Source organism: Nyctibius grandis, chromosome 1 (assembly GCF_013368605.1).
Source record: "Nyctibius grandis isolate bNycGra1 chromosome 1, bNycGra1.pri, whole genome shotgun sequence".
NCBI lineage: Eukaryota > Metazoa > Chordata > Aves > Nyctibiiformes > Nyctibiidae > Nyctibius > Nyctibius grandis.
In genome coordinates this window covers 78,912,660-78,935,129 of record NC_090658.1, presented here as the reverse complement: position 1 = coordinate 78,935,129, position 22,470 = coordinate 78,912,660, and the positions used below count along the sequence as shown (strand labels likewise).

Genomic DNA, 22,470 nt, shown 5'->3' with positions numbered 1-22,470 from the left:
TTTAAATTGCACTCTAGTAAGATACAATAACTGGGTTTCTTTTGGGTTGAACTACAAATTAAATAAAAGAACACATCAGTAATATATACACATAATAGTGTTTTACTTCTTATTAAGCCTCTCATTAAACTGCAATCCACAATTTGTAGTAAAAGTCAGGTATGGAGCACATCAGCATACTGACAAAAAGTAGTTACTTTTACATTTCAAAGATATTACATTTTATTTTACCTCATCAGAAGAAAAAAACCCTGTAACTAGATTTTTTTATTCTTTTAAATTCACTCCAATGTACAACTTATCAAGTGGTTCTAGGCCAAAAAATACCATTCTCCTAAAGGTGGTAAATAAATAAATAATATATATTCCTTCTAAAAGCCTGCTCTCTTACAACTTTCTGCATAATTTCATCCTGACAACTTTTAAGACCATGAAGTCTTGAATGCCACAGCTATGATGCCTTGCAGAACTGAATGATTTTGGGAAATTATACACAAATCAATGGACTCAGTTGCCCACAATTCCCTTTCTCCGTTCAAAATCTTACCCAGCAATTTGAAAAGTGCAGGGAAGAAAGAATGACAATATTGAATGAACAACTTGGTCATAAGATTCCAATTAAAGGTAGTTAATTGGGGGTACGTGTGAAAATTCTCTTCAGATGAAGATTTGTGAGATTCAGTTCCCAAAGACACTGTGATCTTGAACTGTGATTTCTACTTCATATATGTTTTTTTTAATGATTACCCACTTCAACAATGCCTAGAATCGCACACATACTAGGTTTCTCTGCCATCAAAATACTTCAGATTGGTCACTGCAGGTTTAATAATTGCTAAGCAGACAGATGGCTTCTCCAGAACAGAAACTACTCTCTTTTGGGCTTGTCCCCAACACAAGAAATCAAAATTTTCTGATATATTGATTTCAAAAAAATCCAAAACAGCTCAAGCACTCTTTGGATAGAGAATGTACGTAGCCTAACTACTTCAGGTAAAAAAAAGAGAAGATGTAAATGTTAGAGCAATCATGTTAAGAGGACTCAGAAGTTGCTTTAAATGCAGCGTGTAGAACCAGGGAGGCTCGAGCAGCCCGTTAGGGAAGATGTGAACCACCCAGCTGGGTCAAGCAGTGAATTTGCTGGTGAGTCTCAACAAAACTTCCACATTTTTAAGCAAATGACTTTTTGTCCAGATCCCTCTCTTTATATACAAAATACAAATTATGCAATATCACGGCTTTATCACTGAACTATTAAGCCTTGGACACACTAATTTAAAACTGATTTACTTACAAAATAACCCATAAATTGAATTGAGGGCTAAGAAAATTGGAAGAAAAAGCACGGAGAGCAGTTGGAACTCAGCCCATCTGCCCACATCTTTGAGAGGGAGATGCACTCAAATCCAACATTCAGTTAAGTGGAGATGTGCCAGGAAAAGTGACCCGCTATACAATTTAATTTAACAGCCTTTTTCTTTATGTGACTTTGGGAGTAAAAATTCTCATGAATTCATTGACAATAGTGTTATTCTCCACATTAACATGTTACATGTGGAGGTCATGACCCAATTTTCATGTGCTCCCTGTTCTTAACTTTGATTACATTTATACTCAAGTCACCAAATTCCTCTTCAGAGTCTAGAGACAGTAAGTGAGCTGCCCCTTAAAATGGGATTTACCACCCTTCCTTCTAAGTGTCACAATGGGCTGACTATCCTGATTTGAAAGTTGACCAAGTCTCCCATTTTCAGAAGTATACAGACAACAATTAGCCATCAAGATTTTTAGGTTTCTCTCCACCAGATGCCACCTTTTTTTCCCTATAGCAAACCCTCAAATCTCTTTTTAGCATTAATTCAGCAAAACTTCTGAACTACTATCCCTTTTTATGACAGGGCAGTATTTCCAGAATGTTTAGGAAAAAAACAAGCACACGTATTTAAAGCCAGAAACCTACTGAAACACAATTCACAACATTGTTTGACTCCTTTCCTGAAGTATGCCAGGCTGCTCACCTGTAGCACTTCTGCCATTAAGTTTTTTAAGTTGCTTGTCACAGTTGTAGCAGACATGCTGTAGAAATCAAGAATTTGATACTCTGCCTTTGAGATTAAAATCCTCTCCAGTTTGAGATTTAAATAGAATTAGGCAGTTCACATTAAAGAACCAGTAACAATACCAAAATATGAGGATAAACTCTTAGTTTATGACTTCTCCTTCTGCCATGATACCATTTATTTCTGAGTGATACACAACTATTTTTTAATACTTCATTACACTGTACATCAGAGCTGTACTGCGTATCAGCATTTCAAAAGAGAACGTAAAAGCTAAAATTAATATTGTTTTAATAACTGTCAGATTTCTACAGAAATGAAATTATTTACTTATAGTAGTACTTCAAGCTTAATGGCACAAATAAATTCACAAAAATGTAGTAAATTAACAAAAAATTATTATTATACTTACAAAATCTGTATATATATGGAGAGAGTTAGTAATGTTATTTATAAAGTAAATACTGAAATTAAAAATGGTTGCAAAGAAACTACATTCTTAGGGTTTATTTTCTGACGTATGAGGATATCTTATACTGCAGGGCTACCTTCATTCACCTCCATAGCAAGAACGTGTTTTCCCAGTCCTAAAAAGACCCCAGATACGATAACACTTGAATACATATAGACTAGTTTCCCATACAATTGAAACAAAGCTCACTTTATTGAAGGAAAGCAGAGCATTACTTTTTGTCTGTATCTCTTAGATACAGTTTAGTATCTCTTCTGAGGGGAAGAATCCACATGTATGAAAAACAATAAAGTATGTAAAAAAACAATTACAATATGAAATTCATAATTCTGTGAAATCAAGAATTTGAAACCAGTGTAATAATTCAAACCAAACCAAGTTCATAGCAATTCTTCTGTGACAGAAAGATTGCGCACCAGGAGTTAGTTCCTTCAGGATACAACCCTAACCTTGGTTTCATTTGGTTTTATTCTCTCACAGAGATATTGTAATAATTCAAAATGAGAAAACACACAGACTATTCAAAAGATTCAGAGCTTTTTATTACTTTGACTCTACCAGAAACATCTTGTCAAGTATCCGCACCTCGTTCAATGAATCTGACTTGGGCTGTTTTCATTCATGCCACTTAGCTTTAAATGAATCTTAATTTCTTCCTCTCGTGTAATAGCAAGGGCCCAAAGGAACACATTAAATCTTCTATTACTGCCTGCTGGCAAAGAACTAGCGAATGAGACTCGTTTTACAAGTATAGCCCATTTTACACATGCTGTTAGCTGAACAGAAGTACTGAAATTTGCTTAATTCTTGCATAGAGGGTTAAGAACAGCAAGAAAGGTAAATCCAAATGTTTTCCCCATACCTTTATGTGTTGACATCCTCCAGCTATTTTAGCCCAGATCAGGACTAAAACAAAACTATTTGTGATTAATTTCTAAATTTCAAGCCCCAAATAGGATACTGAAGGAGAAACAGTTTCCTGATCCCTAATTTTTAAGAAAATATAATATCGAATTTCCTCTCATCTCCTTTGCTCTCATCTGGTGACTCATTCTGGGCAGACGTTTGTGAATAAGGAACACTGCGTATGGCTCAAGGACTGGATATTCTTAGGTTAATAAAAATAGTCATTTAATAGTTCCTGGCACTGAGGACTGCATGTGTTCCTCTGAAGTACTAGCAGTCACTGCTATTCTATGGCGTAAGAGACAAATCGAGGGTATCAGATTCGAGTCCCACTTAGTCACTCTGGACTTGATCAACTAGACCTCTTTTCAGCCCTGTTTTCTTTAATTGCAGTGCCTGTCCCTTTCTTTAGCTATACAGTGTAGCAAATGCTACAGTATACACAGTACTCTGAAAAGTTACTGGTCTGGTGCATTTGGGACTACATACTATTGAAAAATATTTCTAGCAATTCCCTAACATCAAAAAGCTATGGGTATTTAGTACTGAAACCTACAGCCAAACTTGTCAAAGGCCATTTACAGAGGAAAGTACAATTTTCCATCTTGCTCTCCTGTAACATCCTCAGATGCTTTAACTTCATGGCTTAAAATGGTCTCTCCATTTTCCTGAAATGTGAATGGTTGTCATACTAGATATGCCATATCAACATAGATCCCGCTCTGATTTAAACCAAAAACTAGGCTGTCAAGGGTAAACACAGAAATGACATTAACACACTGGAGTATTACAGCTCTTACAAGATTACAATTGCTGACAATTTGTTACTGTACGCAAAAAGGATTTTTGTCATTATCCAATCATAGTAAACATGGTATTTTATTGGAAAGAGAGGTGTATGTGTATGACTTATGCTCAGTTATCAAGAGACTTGGAAAAACCCATTAAGAATTCCCCTAGGCAAGTCACGATTTCATGGAAAATCTGCTACTAGCTGTGAACAGCCGTCTTTCAAAACCTGCTCTAAAATGAATGTCACGCAAAATACAGAATCAAAACTTCCTTAGCTTTATTTTGCTATTAATGAAATTTCGACATTGGTAACTAAACACAGCCTGAAGACCATGCTCCTGGTTTGACACTTCATTTTTCCTGAATGACAGAAAACTATTATACCTAGACATTTGGAACTGAAATAGCTTTCTATGCTTTAAAATTGGATCCCCCAACAATCTAATGTTATTTTTCATGACAGGATGTTGCTCTGCTTTCTAGGTCTTAGCCATACAGTCTAGAACAGAACACCCTAAAACTGTTTGGGGTTACAAGACCTTCCACAGTTCCACCTGCAACCAACAGATATCCAGGAAGGCAAAAAAGCTTCATGGCATTTACATATTAGGTGGTCAATGTTCCTGTAGTTATCACAAAGCCTATGCATCCTTTAAATCTTCAGGCATGAGCCATACCCTATTGACTTTTGGAAGTACTTGTTTTCTCAGTGCTAACCAATATTCATAGTATTTAAAGCTATTCAGGAAGAATTCAAGGGGATATATAGTGTTAATAAATGGAGGTATACAACTATAACCTCATATGGAAAGTAAGAGGGTAACAAGTTAAATGCAAAATCCCTACTTGGACAAATGGTTACGTCCCATGGGAATTAGTAGGAAGGTTAAAAAAAAAGAGTAAAGACTTATCTCCAAGCATTCACATAATATTACATATTATTAATATTATTAACACTAATACATAATACTCCTGAAGTGACACATACTCCTGTAGCAGTTTTTATGTAAATTCATTGGTAACAGTACTGTTCAGTAACCACGAAAATGCTGAGCTCAGAAAGCTGCTCAAGGCTATAAAAGAAAACTGTAGCAGAAATAGAAATGGAACTCTTTCTCATGATGCTTTGTTCTGTGCTCTTATAAATATAATTTAAACTATTATTACTTCCATTTCACATATCAGTGGTGTCTGGGTGACAAAATAAGATATCTGCAATGCAGGAGTTAACTTACATTCCTCTTCCTTTGGATCAAGTTGTGTAACACTGACAGATAAACGATCTACACGTTCTTGTAAGGAGTTGACTCTAAATGAGAAACTGTGTGCTTCATTGAAAAGTTCACCAAATATATCTTCAGCATATTTACCTGAAATACAAAAAAAAAATATTCAAGCATACCACAAGACAGCAAAATGAGTTTGCCTTGAAAAAGATTTCTAACTTTCATTTAAGCAAATCTAAGATGCGTGAATATCACTTGTAACAATCTGTACATACTGAGCTCATTAAGAATGCTTCAGAAAAGTAAATAAAAGTTAAGTATTTAACTTGTAATTTATTTATCAGAAATGAAATTATTTAATACATTACAGGAAAGACATTCAGCTGGTATAAATTGATTTAACTATGCTGACATGAAAGGAACTAGACTGTTTAGTTTCTTGGATATGTATAAAAGGATGATTTCCAGCATCTGAAGCTGCTCCTGTATGAGCAATAACTAATCTTTCCAAGTGAAGTTTATCTCAGTATTTCTCAAAATGACGTACAGTTTCAACTCCTACTGTTCAGAGGACCTTTCAGAAATGGAAGATCAGGTATTTACACCTAGGCTAATTAGAACCAGCCTATTCAAAAATACACACTAAAATACTAAATTCTACTTTGAAGGATCAGAATTCTAGTAACTGACTAATTTATACTGAAATAAAAATCTCCTTTGTTCACTTCAATGGGCATCACGCATTTAGCCCAAAAGAGCAGGAGATTCAGGTATCATGAGAAAAGGATCAGTAACAAGTTTCTCTTCTACAGATGGAGTACTCCATATAGCGCTTCTCATGCACCCCGGACTCAACTTGAGTAGTCTGCCAATGCCACTGAAAAAACCCACCAGACTGCCTAGCAAAATTTGTAGCCACATTTCTGAAATACCACGTGTTAGCTTTTAAAACTTTCTGCCATACTGTGCATATGTCATGTGTGTACTGTTTGTGCACTTATGTTGGTTTTGGAAGTATAAATCTCACAAATTTCTAACTACCTGGTTTGCACACAAGTTCTGACAGGTACTACAGGAAAGCATAGTTATGAAAATTTTGCCTTTGGTGCACAATAAATCTGGAAGTATACATAAAAATGAGCACATTTTAAAATAAACACATCAAAAGGACAAAAATTAAATCCCTACAGGTACTGTGGAAACTACTTAAAGATACGATGTAGTAAGCACAAGACCAGCACAAACTATTTATTAAGACTTGGGTAACGGCAATAGAAAACCAGCATGACTATAAACAACAGAACATAAAAGTGGATATCAGAAGAAATGTACAGATGAAGAAAATAGAAAGGATCATAAATTCTGGCATATTAAACATAAAACCAGAAAACTAGCCTAAGGAACAACTAGCAAACTAATAATAAACATTCCTTCAAAGACATGAGGAGCAAGAAAGCCTGCCAGGGAGTCTGTAAAGCCAACTGGTAATGAAGGTATAAAGGAGAACTCAAAGAAGACAAGACCACTGCAGACAAGCTAATTTAACATTTTCCACTGGTGTTCAGTGAAAAGAACTAGAAGGACCCTCATGCCAGAACTCTTCTTTCTGGGAAGCTCAAAGAAACTGAAGCGAGTATATAAAAATTTCAAAACTAAATCAGCAAAATGACTAGTAAAATATTAGTAACGATTTCTAAATCTCCTTAATACGCGCTGAAAGGTGGCGAGCACAACAGCAAGGTTTAAAAATCTTCTCAACCCCATCTTGAGAGCTACAGGCCTGTAAGCCTGACATCCAGACACATTAGTATAAATCGTCATGAAGAACTGAATTAGCAGACACCTGGATGACTTGTTGGAGAAAAGACAACACAGCTTTTGTAAAGGGAAATCTCTGAAGGGTTTATAAGCACACACGTGGAGAGCTATGATCTAGTTAGATTTCCAAGAGAGTTTTGAAAGTCCTTAATCAAAGCTTTTTAGGAAAACTTAATAGATGGGGCATAAAAAAGAAATGACATGGCACAGATAAACAATTCTTCAAAAGGTACAAAACAGAGGATAGGAGTAAATCACCGGTCTTCACAGTTGAGATAGCTGAGTTTTCATAGGTTTCTGTACTGGGACCTATGCTATTCAAGATATCCGTAAATGACCTGAAAAAAACTGAGATTGAAGTTTGCCAATGATGCTAAGTCATAGAAAAGAAACAGACTAAGCATTAATAAATAAATGCATAGAAACCCCAGCTGGTTGAAGAGGCTTCCATGCTGGAAAGAGTTCGAGGCTGGGAGACTAGAAGGAGCATCGTACATGCTTGCCTTGCTCTTATTCTTGGAGCATCTGTTATTAGCCACACTGAGAAGTAGATCAAAGGTGCAGCCATTCTTAGAACCTTTGTCTTTAAGTAAAACAGAGATGGAAAGTTAGTGAAGTCTATTTAGCTGGCAACTCACCTAACATAAAACTTTCTAATATAAGTATTAAAACTCTGAAAAGTTTATGTTCTTTAACCTGTATCTGAAGCAAGAGAAATTACTTAAAAATGTGATCCACTAAGAGCAAGATTACTGAACTTTTAATATACACTTACGACAATTTTAATGTATTTCAGATAATATTCAGATATATTATTCAGTTTAATTAGACAACTCACACAATATTCAGACATGCAAATTAAAATCAAGTGAAGTTTCATATATTGAATAAAAAGTAAATTACAGGGCTCTAAAATCCAACAACTTCCCCTTTATAGGTGTGTTTTAATGCTACAGTTTGTTTTATCTATATAATTTCATCATGCATCTACCTCATTAATGAGCTCCAATTGCAAATAATCTGTCTCATAAATCTTTTCATTATGTTGCATACAGCCACAAACATATTGCAGGGAATAATTTGCCTATGCTTATTGAACACTAATCCTCAAATGGGAAACACATTAAAAACAACCTGTCGCATTTGAATTGGTATGCCAACCACAATGTCTCTACCTACGTGCTGTTGGCAGTCTCTTTATTTAGCTTGAAGTATATTTAACTAAACGCTTTCTCAAGCAAAGCAAAATGTTTGCTTTTAGTGAAATGTACAACTTCCCTTCAAAAACATACTATGTGTGTGAACGTATATATGTATACCACATTTATAATCCAGTATTTGCTTATGTTGCTGTCTCTGTGTGTATTCCATATGAACATATCTTCAATTTTGAATGGATTGCAAAAGATACGATTACAAGTGATAACACTGAACAAAGTGTCAGAAAAGCTCAAATAAATAAATAAAAAAATCTTATGAGAAAAAATTACATTAGTAAACAAAGCTGATCTCATTCCACTTAATTTATAGGTAATATGTTAGAAGAGTACGGAATCGAAATTAATTTCATTATATAGAATGAATATTGCACAGTATTATTAACACTTCAGAAAATTTACATCATTATAGGACTGCTTGATAAAAAACTCTACTCTTGCTTCATGCCATACAATAGAGAATGACAGATGACTATGACAATTAAAATAATAACACCTTAGGATCTTGGTCACAGCTGGATACATAATACCAGATTAGAAAGATCAGTGATTTTTTTTGCCTATTAAATTAAATGACAATAGAGACTTCTGCAAATAAATTATTTCAACATCTGTGAAAAGCTTATTTTACTGTGTTTGCAAAACTTGCTTAACTGACCAGAAATATACCAAAATTAGTCAGTTTCAAAAGGCAAGTCCTATTCCCTCCAATATTACTAGCTGTACTTCTCAGTCCATCATAACGACATTTATTTTTATTAACAGAGCACAAGTTTTCTTCATTTCAATAAGAGGATACATTGTTATTTATTTTTAATTAAGGAATGTATTATTCATCTTATTATTCTTTTCACCACTTCTCTTGTCTCAAAGGGCTCTCTTCACACTTAACCCTTCAGTAAGAAAGGGACACAGGAACGCAGCTCCCTCTGGTGTCGCTCAATGTCCTTTTTTGTGACAGCCAAATAAAATGTCTTGGAAGCAACGTGTTGTCCTTCCTCCCCCCAAGAACGTGCGTGTGTTTTGATAGCCTTTTTTGAACAATTATTTTCCTGACATTTAAAACAGGCCTATGAGCTGAAAATAGAATACTAGCTAGTAGCTACTAGCTGAAAATAGAATAAAAATAATACTGCTCACTGCTTTCCTCTTTTTTTTTTTTAATTAAAACAACCAAAACACATATCATCCACTCCTGTTCATTACCACGGCAGTAAGTGTACAATGGTTTATAAAATCTGAAAAAATGGCTGATCAGTTTACAGATCTCCTCTTTCACCATTTGTTTCTCTTAACTTCTTTTATCTCCTAATTTTCCCTCATAACTTCTTAAACATTTGTCCAGCATTGGCTTCTGTGCACAAATGAATAACTTCTAACTATCCAATACACTAATATGAAGGGATACTAAGGTAAAAGAAATGTTATTTTTGTCTTGTGCTGGGGGGGCTGGGTATGTATCAGATGAACTGAAGTCAACTACAATCACCACATAAGGTTCTCAACCTTATTTCAGGCTTTTAATTAAATTCAGGCTGTTTAATTAAACAAAGTGCAGCAAAGAGATGTCTTGTAAGTCTCATATATAGTGTTGTACAAACTCCTAGAACCACACTAACAGGCAGCAGGATCAGGGCATAAATTAGCAGTCCCCTCAAAACTCCAGTCCTTAAATTCACCTGAACTACGGCATTCTCTATGCTGTATCGTCTGTTAGCAAACCTTAAGGAAAGGGCATTTAAATTAATCATTTTACAACACCAGATCAGTTACCAACAGATTTAGTTACAGGCTTTCAGGCAAGGAGTGGGACACGAGTCCTATGCAAGTCCTGAAGCAGGACTTGTGGAAAAAGCCACTTCTTTACTATCCTTTTGCATTTTTAAAGAAAATGAGTTCCAAACCCTTCAACTGCATCTAAACCTGAAACAGCAACCCGCAGATCGGTTATGGCATCAGCAGCCTCTAGGAACCATGGTCTACATTTTAAGTTGCTATCTGGATAAATAAATTGGGCACCTGAGGTGCTCAATGCCATAAAAGAGAACTAATTTTGGAAATCCAAGAGGATGACTGGTAAATCTCAGGTCAATGCAAGATGCATCAAGCGGGACAATCAAAATGAGACAATTGTTCAATGCTGCCAGAAGTATTAATCTTAATTAAATTAGCCTTAACTGATCTGTCAAACTTCTGGAGCTCAGCAGGGTGGGGTTAACATGTACACAAACAAAATGTAATCCAACATACTTATCACTGGAATTAAATGATAAAAATATTCAATATATTAAATATGTCATGACATTATTAAATGCAATTTATAATGAGGTGTTACATCCTTAGATTTAATATTATTAAATGTAATTTTAATATTAAACTAGTAAATATGTTGATATATTGAAATATACAAACCTCAAAATATCATTACAGTTTTGAAATGCAGATTTGGCAATTTGATTTTTAAAAAAGATGTAGGAATTGATAAAATATCAGAAAGTATAAGCTAAGAATTCAGTCTGTTACGCACCTACACACCATCATTCCTCAATTTCTATTATTTCAATCCCATTCACACACTAAACAGTATTTTTGCCCAGTACATTTTCTAAAAAATAAAAGCATAGAACAAAAGCAGCTGTAAAACCTGCCTCATGTCCTACTGCACAATCCCTTCCCAATATACTTACACTATGCAAAATTACATTATTCACTACTGAATAGTTCCTTCCTACACATTATGGTGTATATATATCAGAAAATATTCTTTCAGGATATATTAGTTACCATGTAAGCCTCTAACAATATAGAACCAGGGGCCCTTTATAAAGCAAAACAAGAAAATTATTCTAAGTCTATTAATACATTTTTCCTCCTCCATTAATTCTGACACATAATTTAACATATCCATTGCCTGTTGATTCAGCTTCAGATCTTCACTACATTAATTTTATTTAATTGAATGTTTTAGCAAAAACCAAGGTGTATCTGAGTTTCACTTGAAACCCTAGGCTTGTTTCTCATCAGGATCATTTCAATCTCACAGCTCAGTGGCTAGGAGACAGACTTAAAGCTAGAAGACTGAACTGTCTCCCAGGCTTGGAGAGAAGAACCTTGGTAGATCCTTGAGAACTTTAGTGGCTATGGCTGAGTGAGCTCTGAAAAACTATGTACTCAATACAGTTCAGTGATGCTAATTAGGAACCTATCATTATGAAGGTGTAAGGGCTGGATTTAAGGATTGTAACAGGAATATCAGAGTACTGAAGAGACAACTTGGTTCCTTTAGCCAGGAAAATTGCACTAGGCGATTAGCCATTAGGTATTCAGAAATCGGTGAGAGACTGCTGAGAGCTGAATCTGATGTTGAAGGCACCAGTCCTAAAGATCATTTCACAAGTAAGTCTTGCTCTTACTTTCCTTTTTTTAATATCACCTGAACTCACTGTTCTATGTAGGTAAGGCATTAATGACAGGTAGGACTTTCTTCTGCTAACACATAGTTGTTTTCAATGAGCAATTACTGACCATTTGCTCATCCCCTCATTATCATTCAAGGTGGACACGAAACAGCATCACATTGCCAATATTGCCACTGCTGGGGAGACAATATGAAGAAATTAGACAGAAGTCTTTGAGAGGACAGGGGTCTCTGAAAAACTGAGTAAGCCTTTAGTTTTCAAGTCCATCAGTTCCCTTACCCCATGTGCATAAGAACACTTTCTCCAGTGTTCCCTGGCAATCATAGTAATAATGAAGAAAGAGGGGTGACTAATGAAGAAAAATTCACTGAGAATGATGAATATGCTTGTAAGCACAGTGATGAAGAGGATTCCCAAGGCAGGACCTGCCGCAGGGATTCTGCTGGTTCCGGAATACTGACTGAAGCTCTAGCTACAGATCTGCAGAGACCTACCTCCAATCATGCAACATGCAGGGGCCTCACCACGTGCTGAAGATGTTGTCCAGACAAGATGAAGAGAGAGAGGCTGGGCTTTGAGCTGCAGAGCCTTGGTTCTAAAGATTAGTTGCAGTCCAGACACCTTGCTGGGAAGTATTTCTGGAGAAACATTTCCCACTTACTGAACGTTAACACCTTAAAACCATGGCAAACTGAAGGTTTTCCTCAGGTGAGAAAATGTCTCTCACAAGATGAGCAGTGTTTAAAACCCTCTAGGGATGGCATGGTAAGCAAAAAATAAGGAAGAAAAGTTAGAAGTGTCTGAGAGGGGAAAAAGAAGAGGGAGAAATAATATGCTTGAAAGTCAGGGTTTCACTCCTGAAAACTAAAAAATAAGGGGTGACAAAAAGAAATAAGTTACTAGGAGAACATGGTAAAAATAGGAAATAGTATAAAGAAAAGACTGAAAGTGGGGAAAGGCTACTGAAGGTTCAATGTTAATTGAAAATTGTTTTCACCAACATGCAAGAAGATGATTAAAGGAGTGGAACATCTCCCTTATGAGGAGAGGCTGAGGGAGCTGGGTCTCTTTAGCTTAGAGAAGAGGAGACTGAGGGGGGACCTCATTAATGTTTATAAATATGTAAAGGGCAAGTGTCATGAGGATGGAGCCAGGCTCTTCTCAGTGACATCCATTGACAGGACAAGGGGTAACGGGTGCAAGCTGGAACACAGGAGGTTCCACAAATATGAGGAAAAACTTCTTTACAGTGAGGGTAACTGAACACTGGAACTGGCTGCCCAGAGAGGTTGTGGAGTCTCCTTCTCTGGAGACATTCAAAACCCACCTGGATGCATTCCTGTGTGATATGATCTAGGTAATCCTGCTCCGGCAGGGGGATTGGACTAGATGATCTTTCGAGGTCCCTTCCAATCCCTAACATTCTGTGATTCTGTGAAAAGGCACTCCAGCTTAGCAAACAGAGTTATGCAGCATTTTCTTTATACAGAGGAAGAGAAAAAAAGGGAAATGACATCTTGCTATGACTGAACAAAAGTTCTGGTCTGAGTGCCTGCAATATAAATATTCATTAAAGGAACATACTCAAAAGGAGAAATGTTGTCCTCCCCAGGGAGGTGTCAGAGACTGGGACCAAGAACAAACCCCATCAGTTACGTTTCTTATGTGGTACTGAGATTCTGCGTACAGGGAACAGCTGAATAAAAGGAAAAACAAGACTGGTCAATAGCTGTGAACAAAATGAGGAGGTTACATGCACACAAGAGAACTATTTGTCTGTCTTCTAACAATGGCACAGCTGCACAGTGCTATCAGTTGTGTTTCACGTACACTGGAATGCTATAGCCTGACATGCACCAACATATACCAACTCAGGAAGTACTGGAGTACTAATACATCTGCAATATTGCTGAAAAAATAGGTAAGAACTTCTCCAAAGCAGATACAATCAGAAAGCAAGAAATACAGGGAAGAATGGCTAGGAAACTAAAACAGCCGTTGGTGTTGTCCAGAGAGTTTCTGTTGCCACAGTGCTAAGAAAAGCTGTCAGAAGACAGATCCTTTTATGAAGTTAGAAAAGACTGGGAATAGACAGGGCAAAAAAAATTACTTACTGGCGATTTTCTATGTTGTATCAAGACAGACTGATGTGTTTTCATGCTCCATGGAGAAAGGCAAGGACTATCACTCAAAGCAGAAAAAAATATTTCGTCCTTTCATCTCTCCTTCTTTTAAAGGTCAAAAAATTTCTCAAACTGAACCATTAAAAGCAACACATCAAATAAACTATGAAAGGATTGAGGATTTGTACGGAGACACATAGCAGCTATTGCTGACATACTGATGTAAAGCTCTTTTCATTTTATATTAAAACACTGGAAAACAGAATTCCTGTCATTTAATAGGTATTGTTTCTGCAGGCATGTCCTACTTACACACAGTATCCAAGATCATAGAAACATAGCCCTCTTCAGGTTGAAAACACCTCCAGATGTCATCTAGTTCAACACCCTGCTCAAAGCAGATCCAATTAGATCCAGTTGCTTGACTAATCCAGTCGAGTTATTAATATCTCCAAGAATGGAGATCTAACAACATACATGACAAAACTCTACACTTAGCTTTTCTAAATAATATTTTTTGGTATCATTTAAAGTACTGGAGGCTCTAATTACATCACAGCACTCTTTGTCCATATCATATCAGAAGAAAGGTTAAGAATGGTTGGTCTTGAGAGTCATAATAGCAGGAGATTAATCCTCTATTTCAGGCCAGTAACTGAAAAATCTTAAGGCAGAAACGATTAAGTGCTAATAAGGTCAAAGACCATTCATTTAAATTTGCATAACTTTACCCTCAAAATAAACAGCAGCTTTAGTTTAAAGGAAGTGAAACCCTACTAGAACACTCAGTTTCCACCATCAGAGTGAAGCCTCCTTCGTCTACAATGTAAAGGCTGATTCTCAAACATACACATTATCCACTGGAAACAAAAAGGGAAGGACTGCAGAGAAGCTGGTTGCCAGGGGACTGCTGCGAAACCGTGCCTGCTGGCTGTGACTCACAGGCAACTACTAACATTTATCTGCATGTCAGCAGGCCTCGCTGTACACCGGTAACGGCGACACACCAAGTGAAGACTGGTTATTTGGGTTTAAGCACGTGAGAGGCAAAATTCCTATGCCAAAACTCCCAAAACTTTTTGTATTGCTACTAGCACAAACAGGCAGAAAAACTAAAAGAATTCTGGAACAAAATACTTTCACAGGTACTTATACCTTTGTAACATGATCTCCATTTTTATAGAGCAATCCTTAACGTTGCTGAGAAATAAGGATTAATTTGCAAAACATGTTCTATTTAACTGTAGGAAAAACCCATTTTTTGTTGCAAACATACACAGTATAAACCAAGAACTTACTTCAGTTGGTATAAACACTGCCTGTGGAAAACCTACAAACACCATGATGCAATTTGGAGGGGAGAACAAAAGATTGAAGTAACAGGTCCTGCTCATCAGTGTTTAACTTACTTATAAAAAATTCTGAATGACCTGTTCTGGGCTTGCTGTTGCAGAGTAAACTAGTGCATTTTCCCTCCTCTCTTACCGTCCTCGTCATTGCCAACACTGCATGCCTTTTTGACCACTAGTGAGTCACAAATTCATGACAGAAACTCCTCTCAAGTGAAAAACAGCTAATTTAGGGCTCATCCCTACGTATGCCACACTTTCATGTAGAACCACATGCCTTTTACAGGAAAAGGAGTTTACATAATTACAGTTACATCCATTGAAACTATCTCTCTGTGTTATACATTAGGCAAGGCATATAACAAATGTGGGAGCATTCAATGGATACTCTTCAATACTTTTTTTCTCCCTTAATTGAGTTCTTTCTATTCTGGTATTGCTTCATCCCGAGTACTGAGGAGAACATGATGTTGAGTTAGAAGTTGGGTGTTCTTTAAAATTGAAAAACCAAGTGGTGGTTTTGTTTTTGTTTTTTTTTTAAGGTCAAATGAAACTTCCAAATTAAAATATCAAATGTAAATTTGGTATGCCACTTAACGAAAGGAAATTGCCCTAGATGGAGTATATAATCAAATAAGAATTTTTAAAACAAGCAAACTAAAATAAATAAATACAATAGTAGTAAGAGTGACTTGGAAGGGGAGGCTTGTACATGAGCGGCTAGTCTGAGAAGGGCTTTTAGCAGAATGAAGCAAGACCACAGATGGTGATCATATATTATATCCTAATCTGATATGCTCTTGGTTCACTGAAAAGAATTTAAACAGTTAAGTTATCTTTCTTGCTGTTGCAGCAGCTATACTAATAATGTTTATATTTATGTGCTGTAAGCATTCCGGTCTCAATTGCATAATTCAGTGTCCTCAGTTAGAGTCTTCAACCTAATAGCACTCTACCAGCTTTGAAAGGCTGCCAGAATAGAGTCACCATACAGTATACCATCAAACCAATAACTAAATCAATCTAATTACAAATTAGGCTACATACCTGTGACCCTAAGATACTGACGGTGCTGAAAGGCTTTTCACATTGTAGATGTATATACATGCACATTTTAATATTTAACGTGCTGGTAGTCTTACTAACGTCCTAGTGGTTAAAAAGCACCTGTAGCATTGGAAATTCAAAATGCTATCATGCTGGTTCATCTGACAACTTTTTAAAGTTGCTGTAACAAAGAAAAAGCAACCCAGAAACCAGCCTTTTCAGAAAAACTGCTTCAGAGTTCTAGAGCTTGAGAAGTATTCACACCTCTCAAATGCACTGAGGGAAAAAACGTTGAGAGAAGGGAGAAGAAGGAAGAAAAATCTTCAGCTGTTTGAAATACTATGTAATAATTACATTTCTGGTTTTATTATTTTAAAAGGCAACTACTCTTTTTTCTGAATGACCACAATATGACCAAGGGTTTAAGTTAAGAGAATTAAGCAACCAGTGATACATTCCTCGTTATGTCATATTCCCTACTCAGGAATTGCTCTAAGGTTAGCAATTACTGACTTCATTTACTACCAGATATCTTTTTCTGTCATGTTCCACTGGTAACAGAAGTATATGGCTGAACAGTTTTAAGACTTGCTGCTGGAAAAATTCCTAGCTTTCTTTCACAGACGTCCACGCTAGTCACTAGCCACAGAAGGAGTACATTCAAGGCTCAGCCACAATTTTTCTACTAAGAATTTGAAAAGGCATTCCTACTTCAACCACAAAAACTCTTGACTGTAAAATATATTAGTCCTAAATACAGCTGTGAGGACAACGTACTTACTTAGGCTACTCAGTTGTCTGATTATATTTGCCAAGGAGATATTGGTGACACATTCCAATTCATTCTTGATACCTCGGGGCAGAGCTGTGTGGCACAAGTGCCTGGGGTCTATGTTCCTTTTTACCAGTGGCATTCTGGAATGTATCAGAGGACCAGCAAACCTGTAAAGAAAGGAGACAAAATACTGTTGTAAGTTTAATTATATTTTAAATTCAGATTATGTCTAAAGTTAAATTGACTAATCCTAACAAGATAAAAATACCTCCATAGTACTGATGGAATTCATTGCTCTGTGAGTACATAAATCTTTTCTTCTTTGCCCAATGAAAGACTATTTCATTCTCTTTCTTTAAACCTTTACCTGACTCAGATGCCAGTAAAGTGAAAAATATTTTTTTACAGTTATGCTTTTTTCTTTTTCCCCCTGAAAAAAAAGACAGGAAAATCTTTGCGGTGCAAAAACATTAAAGCATGATTTCCTTCTTGACTACTTCCTTATTTATGCCAGGCAAAGTCCAACAACAAATTCCTTTTATTACAAGGGCAAAGTCAAACTAGTTGCCTATTCCACCTGAAAGATAGACACGTAATGTCATGTTACTAGCAGGAGTCACCCTTCCAGTCTGAACATCACTTCTAAATCGTATCTAATCAAGGCAAGAAAAGAAAAGATGTTTCCCTTCCACCTACACTGCTACAGGCAATAAATTCAACTAAGAACACATCTTCCAAATACAAAAGTCTCCTCAATAAACTTGTAGTGCGAAGTCCTCCGTGACTCAGAAATCCTAGCCCTCCACACCTTTCCAAATCCACATGTTAAATTAATCAAGAGTCTTTACTAGTTCTGAGACAGCCTAAGAATCAGCTCAAGCTGTGATCCCAGGCTTGTAATCATCTTCTGCACCCATGGCACTGACTGGAAGGAGTTTCCCAGGGGGGCAAGTTATGCCTCTCATCTTATTCGTGCTGCTTATTAAGATCCATCTACTAAAATTTTTCTTCATGAAAAACGTATTCCCTGAAGTTCTGTAACTTTTCCATCATCTGTTGTGTACAACTCTGAATGACCAATGCAAAACTCCCATTTGATATGCAGTGAATGGATACACTTGGTAATGGTATAACCTAGTGTCCCTTCCCATTGCAGAAGAGATTGCACTTTCTCCAGACAGCAAAGCAGACAAGCTTTCCATAATGCAATCTGCAGCACTCATCCCTCAACCAGACAGCCTTGCCACAGCTTCATCTGTCCTCTGCTTCGAAGCTTCATCCCAAAATGCTCCCAGGATCTGCATCTTCTATATATACTGCATCTTCCCTACAGTATATATTTAGCCACTGTTATCCTTACTTGGTCAAAACAGAGAGACTTTTTTGGATAAGAATAACATAAGGCCATGGAGGTAGAGCTGAAATTTTGCTGACTAGAATGGCATAGGGAATTAAAAAAGTCAAAGACTACTCTAATGGAGTATTTTCTTCTCACAGACTGCTTAGATTTCTCCTTGCTACTTTTCCTGAGAGTATATTCTTTCACTGGAGCCAGGGCTTGTACCTGAGGGACCCAGGCAGGATCCTTAAGTCTATCTGAGAAACACCTCTGTGTATCCAGGATCTGATTAGACTTCATTCGTTGCATTTTAACACCATGCCTACTGCCCTTATTTTCTTGAAAGAACAGTCAAAACCTACAGGTTCGTTATCGCAGTTCCCCAACAGAAAATAAAGGAACCATTCTGTCGCTGTCAAAAGAAACACAACAAATGATACATGAGCAATGTTCTACAGAAGCAATTAAATATTAATTCCAGAGTTAAGCCCTTTCTTGATTACTGCTTTAATGATACTGTTGTATAAACAGCACAGTAGGCAAGTCTTTTAAAAGGAGGTCCAAACAAGTAAGTCAAGAAAAGTTTTCACAGAAAAAGTAAAAATCTACATACAAAAGAAACTGAAATAGTCCTTATTTCTATTTATCTAATGTAGATCTGGGTTATAAAGGTAAAATAAAATCTGTAAATAGCAAGCATAAAAGCAGTTGATGGCTAGTGCACTTTTTCTTTTATCTTGTAGAATCAAGATGTTAGTAAGTGATGATATTGCTCTCCCTCCTTGATTTTATATCATTCACGAAAAAACTTGCTGAATTTATAGCATGTATAGATCGTAAAGCTTCAGATGTTCAAGTGACAGATTCTTTACAAAACTGTAACAGCAATAATAATAATTAAAAAAGTTAAAAGTAATTCCAGCCAACTGCTAGCTAGATTTTAAGTAACAGTGTTTGAGTGCATACTGCCCTTTGCCTGTCTGATTTGTCTCTAGGATATGGCATTTAACAGAATAGCTGAAAAGACGTAGTATTGGCCCAAACATTTTCTATAACAGGCATAAAAAGATGCTGCGCGAGCAGAGATTAAGCCAGAACTCCCTGGATCTCAAAATGAACAACTCTGAACCTGAATAAAAGTCCATTTAAGACAATGGAAATTTTCTTGCTTTGACCTCTCTAGAATTTTCAGAAAATCTACTCTTTGACCTTTTGTTCTCCCCCAAACCTCACAAATACTATTTTCTAATATCTGAACAATGCAGCTGTGGCTGTTCTACCCAAAGATATAATATAACAAGAAAAGATAGCGGAGGGAACAGTGAGTATAGTAAAGGTATAGTTTTAAATCAAGAATAAAAAAAAACTTGGAAGGGAAACAAACGACAGAAGATATAACTAACACCTTCCAAATTATGCATCACATTTGAAAACTTTGCAAAGCCCGAACACAGAGTATTTCCCTGTTTTCCACAGAGACACGAACAAGGAGGCAACGCAGGAGAATATCACTCAGACATGCTTAAAGCAAAGGAAAAGGCATTGCACACAACGTTTAATAAATTGTGGAACTCATTGCCATAGGATGCTGTATACAACAAAAGTACCTGCCAGTAGTTTGTCCACTATGGACCACATATTCTTTGCAGTTTGTTGCAACCACTAGAAGGTCTTGATGATTCCTCCCCAATCGTATTTAGCGATCCCAGCACGGGGAGCAACAGGTGTGCAACAGCAAACAGAACTTTACTGTACCCAAACAATTTCTTCGTTCCTATAAAACATGTCTTTCCTAACGCAGTTCTTATCACGAAGGCTGAAAAATTCTGAAATCACTATATTTATTATGCAGCTTTAGAGCTGTGAAAGAGGAAAAAAAACAAAAAAGGCATTGTTACAATCTAGTATGTCCTCTAGGTTAAAAGCAAACAAATACACACACCCCTACCCCCACTCCCAAACCATACATTACCCAAGCCACTTGGGCAGAAAATCCTGTTACCATGTTGCTCCCAAGCAAGCCCTGTTCATAACCCCAACCAGGCAGAAGAGAGAAGCAGCTTGTAAGTGCGTAAGAGCATCCCCAGGCTGAAAGGTTACATGACACCTCCTCAGAGGCTTACAGCTCTTCTCCTGTCTCATGGGTCTCAGAGCCTTCCCTCCGCTCAGCCCCACTGCTCCCCAGCTCCAAACTCAGGGGAAGGGAGGGCAATCCCCAAACACACGTACCTCCTCTTCCCTACTGTACCATGCAAATCTTTGAGGCAATTCTTAAGCAGCAGCACAGTTTATACTCCAGTTAAATGTAAGCGCTTTACTTTATCATGATCTTAAACAGAAACTCCTCTTTACAAAGAGATGTGGATCTCTTTCGCAGAGTCACTATTTAAAACTCTTCTCCCTCACTTCCTATGCATCCTTTGAAGCACTCTGAATCCACTTGAGAAGCCAACTCTAATCTTCTTTACAAACCCCCCTGCTACTTCAGTTGCACAATGGCTGGCACAACCTCATCCCCCACACATACGCTGCAAGTATGAGTACAGAATACGAATGTGTGTACATAGTGAGTATCTAACAGTTTTACCAATCTTTCATGCTTTGATACATGATTTTTTAGGAATTAGGTAAAATGCTCCAGTTGTGTTTTCAATTAATTTCCATTACTTAAAGAACTGAAGAGCAATGGCACTAATGAAAGTTAATTATCTTTTTAGAAGAACAGCCTTAATGAGATTTGACTGCACTTCTTTTCAAAAGGCAAGTTGTTTAGTGTGCTGCACAGCCCTCTTCAACTATTAGGAGCCTTACGGGTGACACTCTTCTATCTCTGGCTCATACTTTGCAAACGCTGCTGACAGCAGCTGAGAAACCTGCTCTGGGGACACCTGCTCCCGTGCCCACATCTCAGCCCCCATGGGAGCAGCGCTGCTCCCACGGCTCCAACCAAGAGCACCGGTGTAGGAAACAGCTATCATCGTCCTTTCAACAGGCTCCTGTAGAAGTACTTCAGAACTGCAAGATACGTGGAGAAATGTTACATTACTAGAAGCTTGTGAAAAATCTGAAATGTCCGTTGTCACAGCAATGATTCAGGTTTTCTAGCAAGTACCGTAAGACAAGTAGGAATGAAAACACAACACTAAAGTGGGGAAAACTAACTAACTAACTTGCCCAGCAGTTTAACTGGTAATTAAACTATGCTTCAGTTTTCCTTTCAGAAGACTAATGAAATTTCACGATCACATGGCTTTTTTAATGAAAGTTTACTTCTGATTAGGTTACATTTCGTCCTTACTAAACTTGACATTAATCTATCATTTCATATACCAATAATGCAGCACTGAATGCCCCTGCTTTCACGGGGTTAAATTTAATTCCAACCACTTCTATAGCATATCTTTATGCCTTAGTATTACCATACTTCTTGTAATGTTCCTTTAACAATGTGCAACAGCAATGCCTTTCATATGCCTCATTTAATTGATCACGTTCTAGCTGCTGGCAGAACAGACCACAGTTTGAAATGCAACAATCAATTTAACACTTCCCCCACCCACCCTTAGAAACAGAAATAGAATATACCATAGTTTTTATATTTGCTTATATAATCATGCCCTAACTGCACCTACTCTATACAGACTTCGGGGCAGAATGAAAGTAGCTAATAAAAATCCTCAAATGTATTAATGAATCTGGTAAAAATCAGAATTGTATCAGTTAACAAAACAAGCTCATCCTCTTGTCACATTTTCTTTTAGTCATACTACAAGACATCGTGTTATACTAGTTGCAGAAACTCCAAAGATGAAGATTTTATAATACACACCTTTACTATGAAAAGGCGAGTGCACAAAGACTTCATGCAGCTTGTTTCTCTGCAGCTCCCACTGCAGGATCAAGGTCCAGCTAAAAGATTGAAAAAAA

The 22,470-nt window shown here is 36.9% G+C and overlaps 1 protein-coding gene across 1 annotated transcript in view; it reads right to left on the bottom strand.

Annotated features, from left to right (window-relative positions):
* WASF1 (WASP family member 1) overlaps window positions 1-22,470 on the bottom strand; it is a 105,100-nt gene that overhangs the window by 11,858 nt on the left and 70,772 nt on the right. Inside the window, exons 2-3 of the mRNA XM_068404695.1 lie at window positions 17,211-17,371; window positions 5,466-5,600 (exon numbers count right to left, since the gene is read on the bottom strand). Coding sequence (XP_068260796.1) covers window positions 5,466-5,600; window positions 17,211-17,343 — 268 coding nt within the window. The 5' untranslated portion in view covers window positions 17,344-17,371. The remainder of the gene's footprint in view (window positions 1-5,465; window positions 5,601-17,210; window positions 17,372-22,470) is intronic.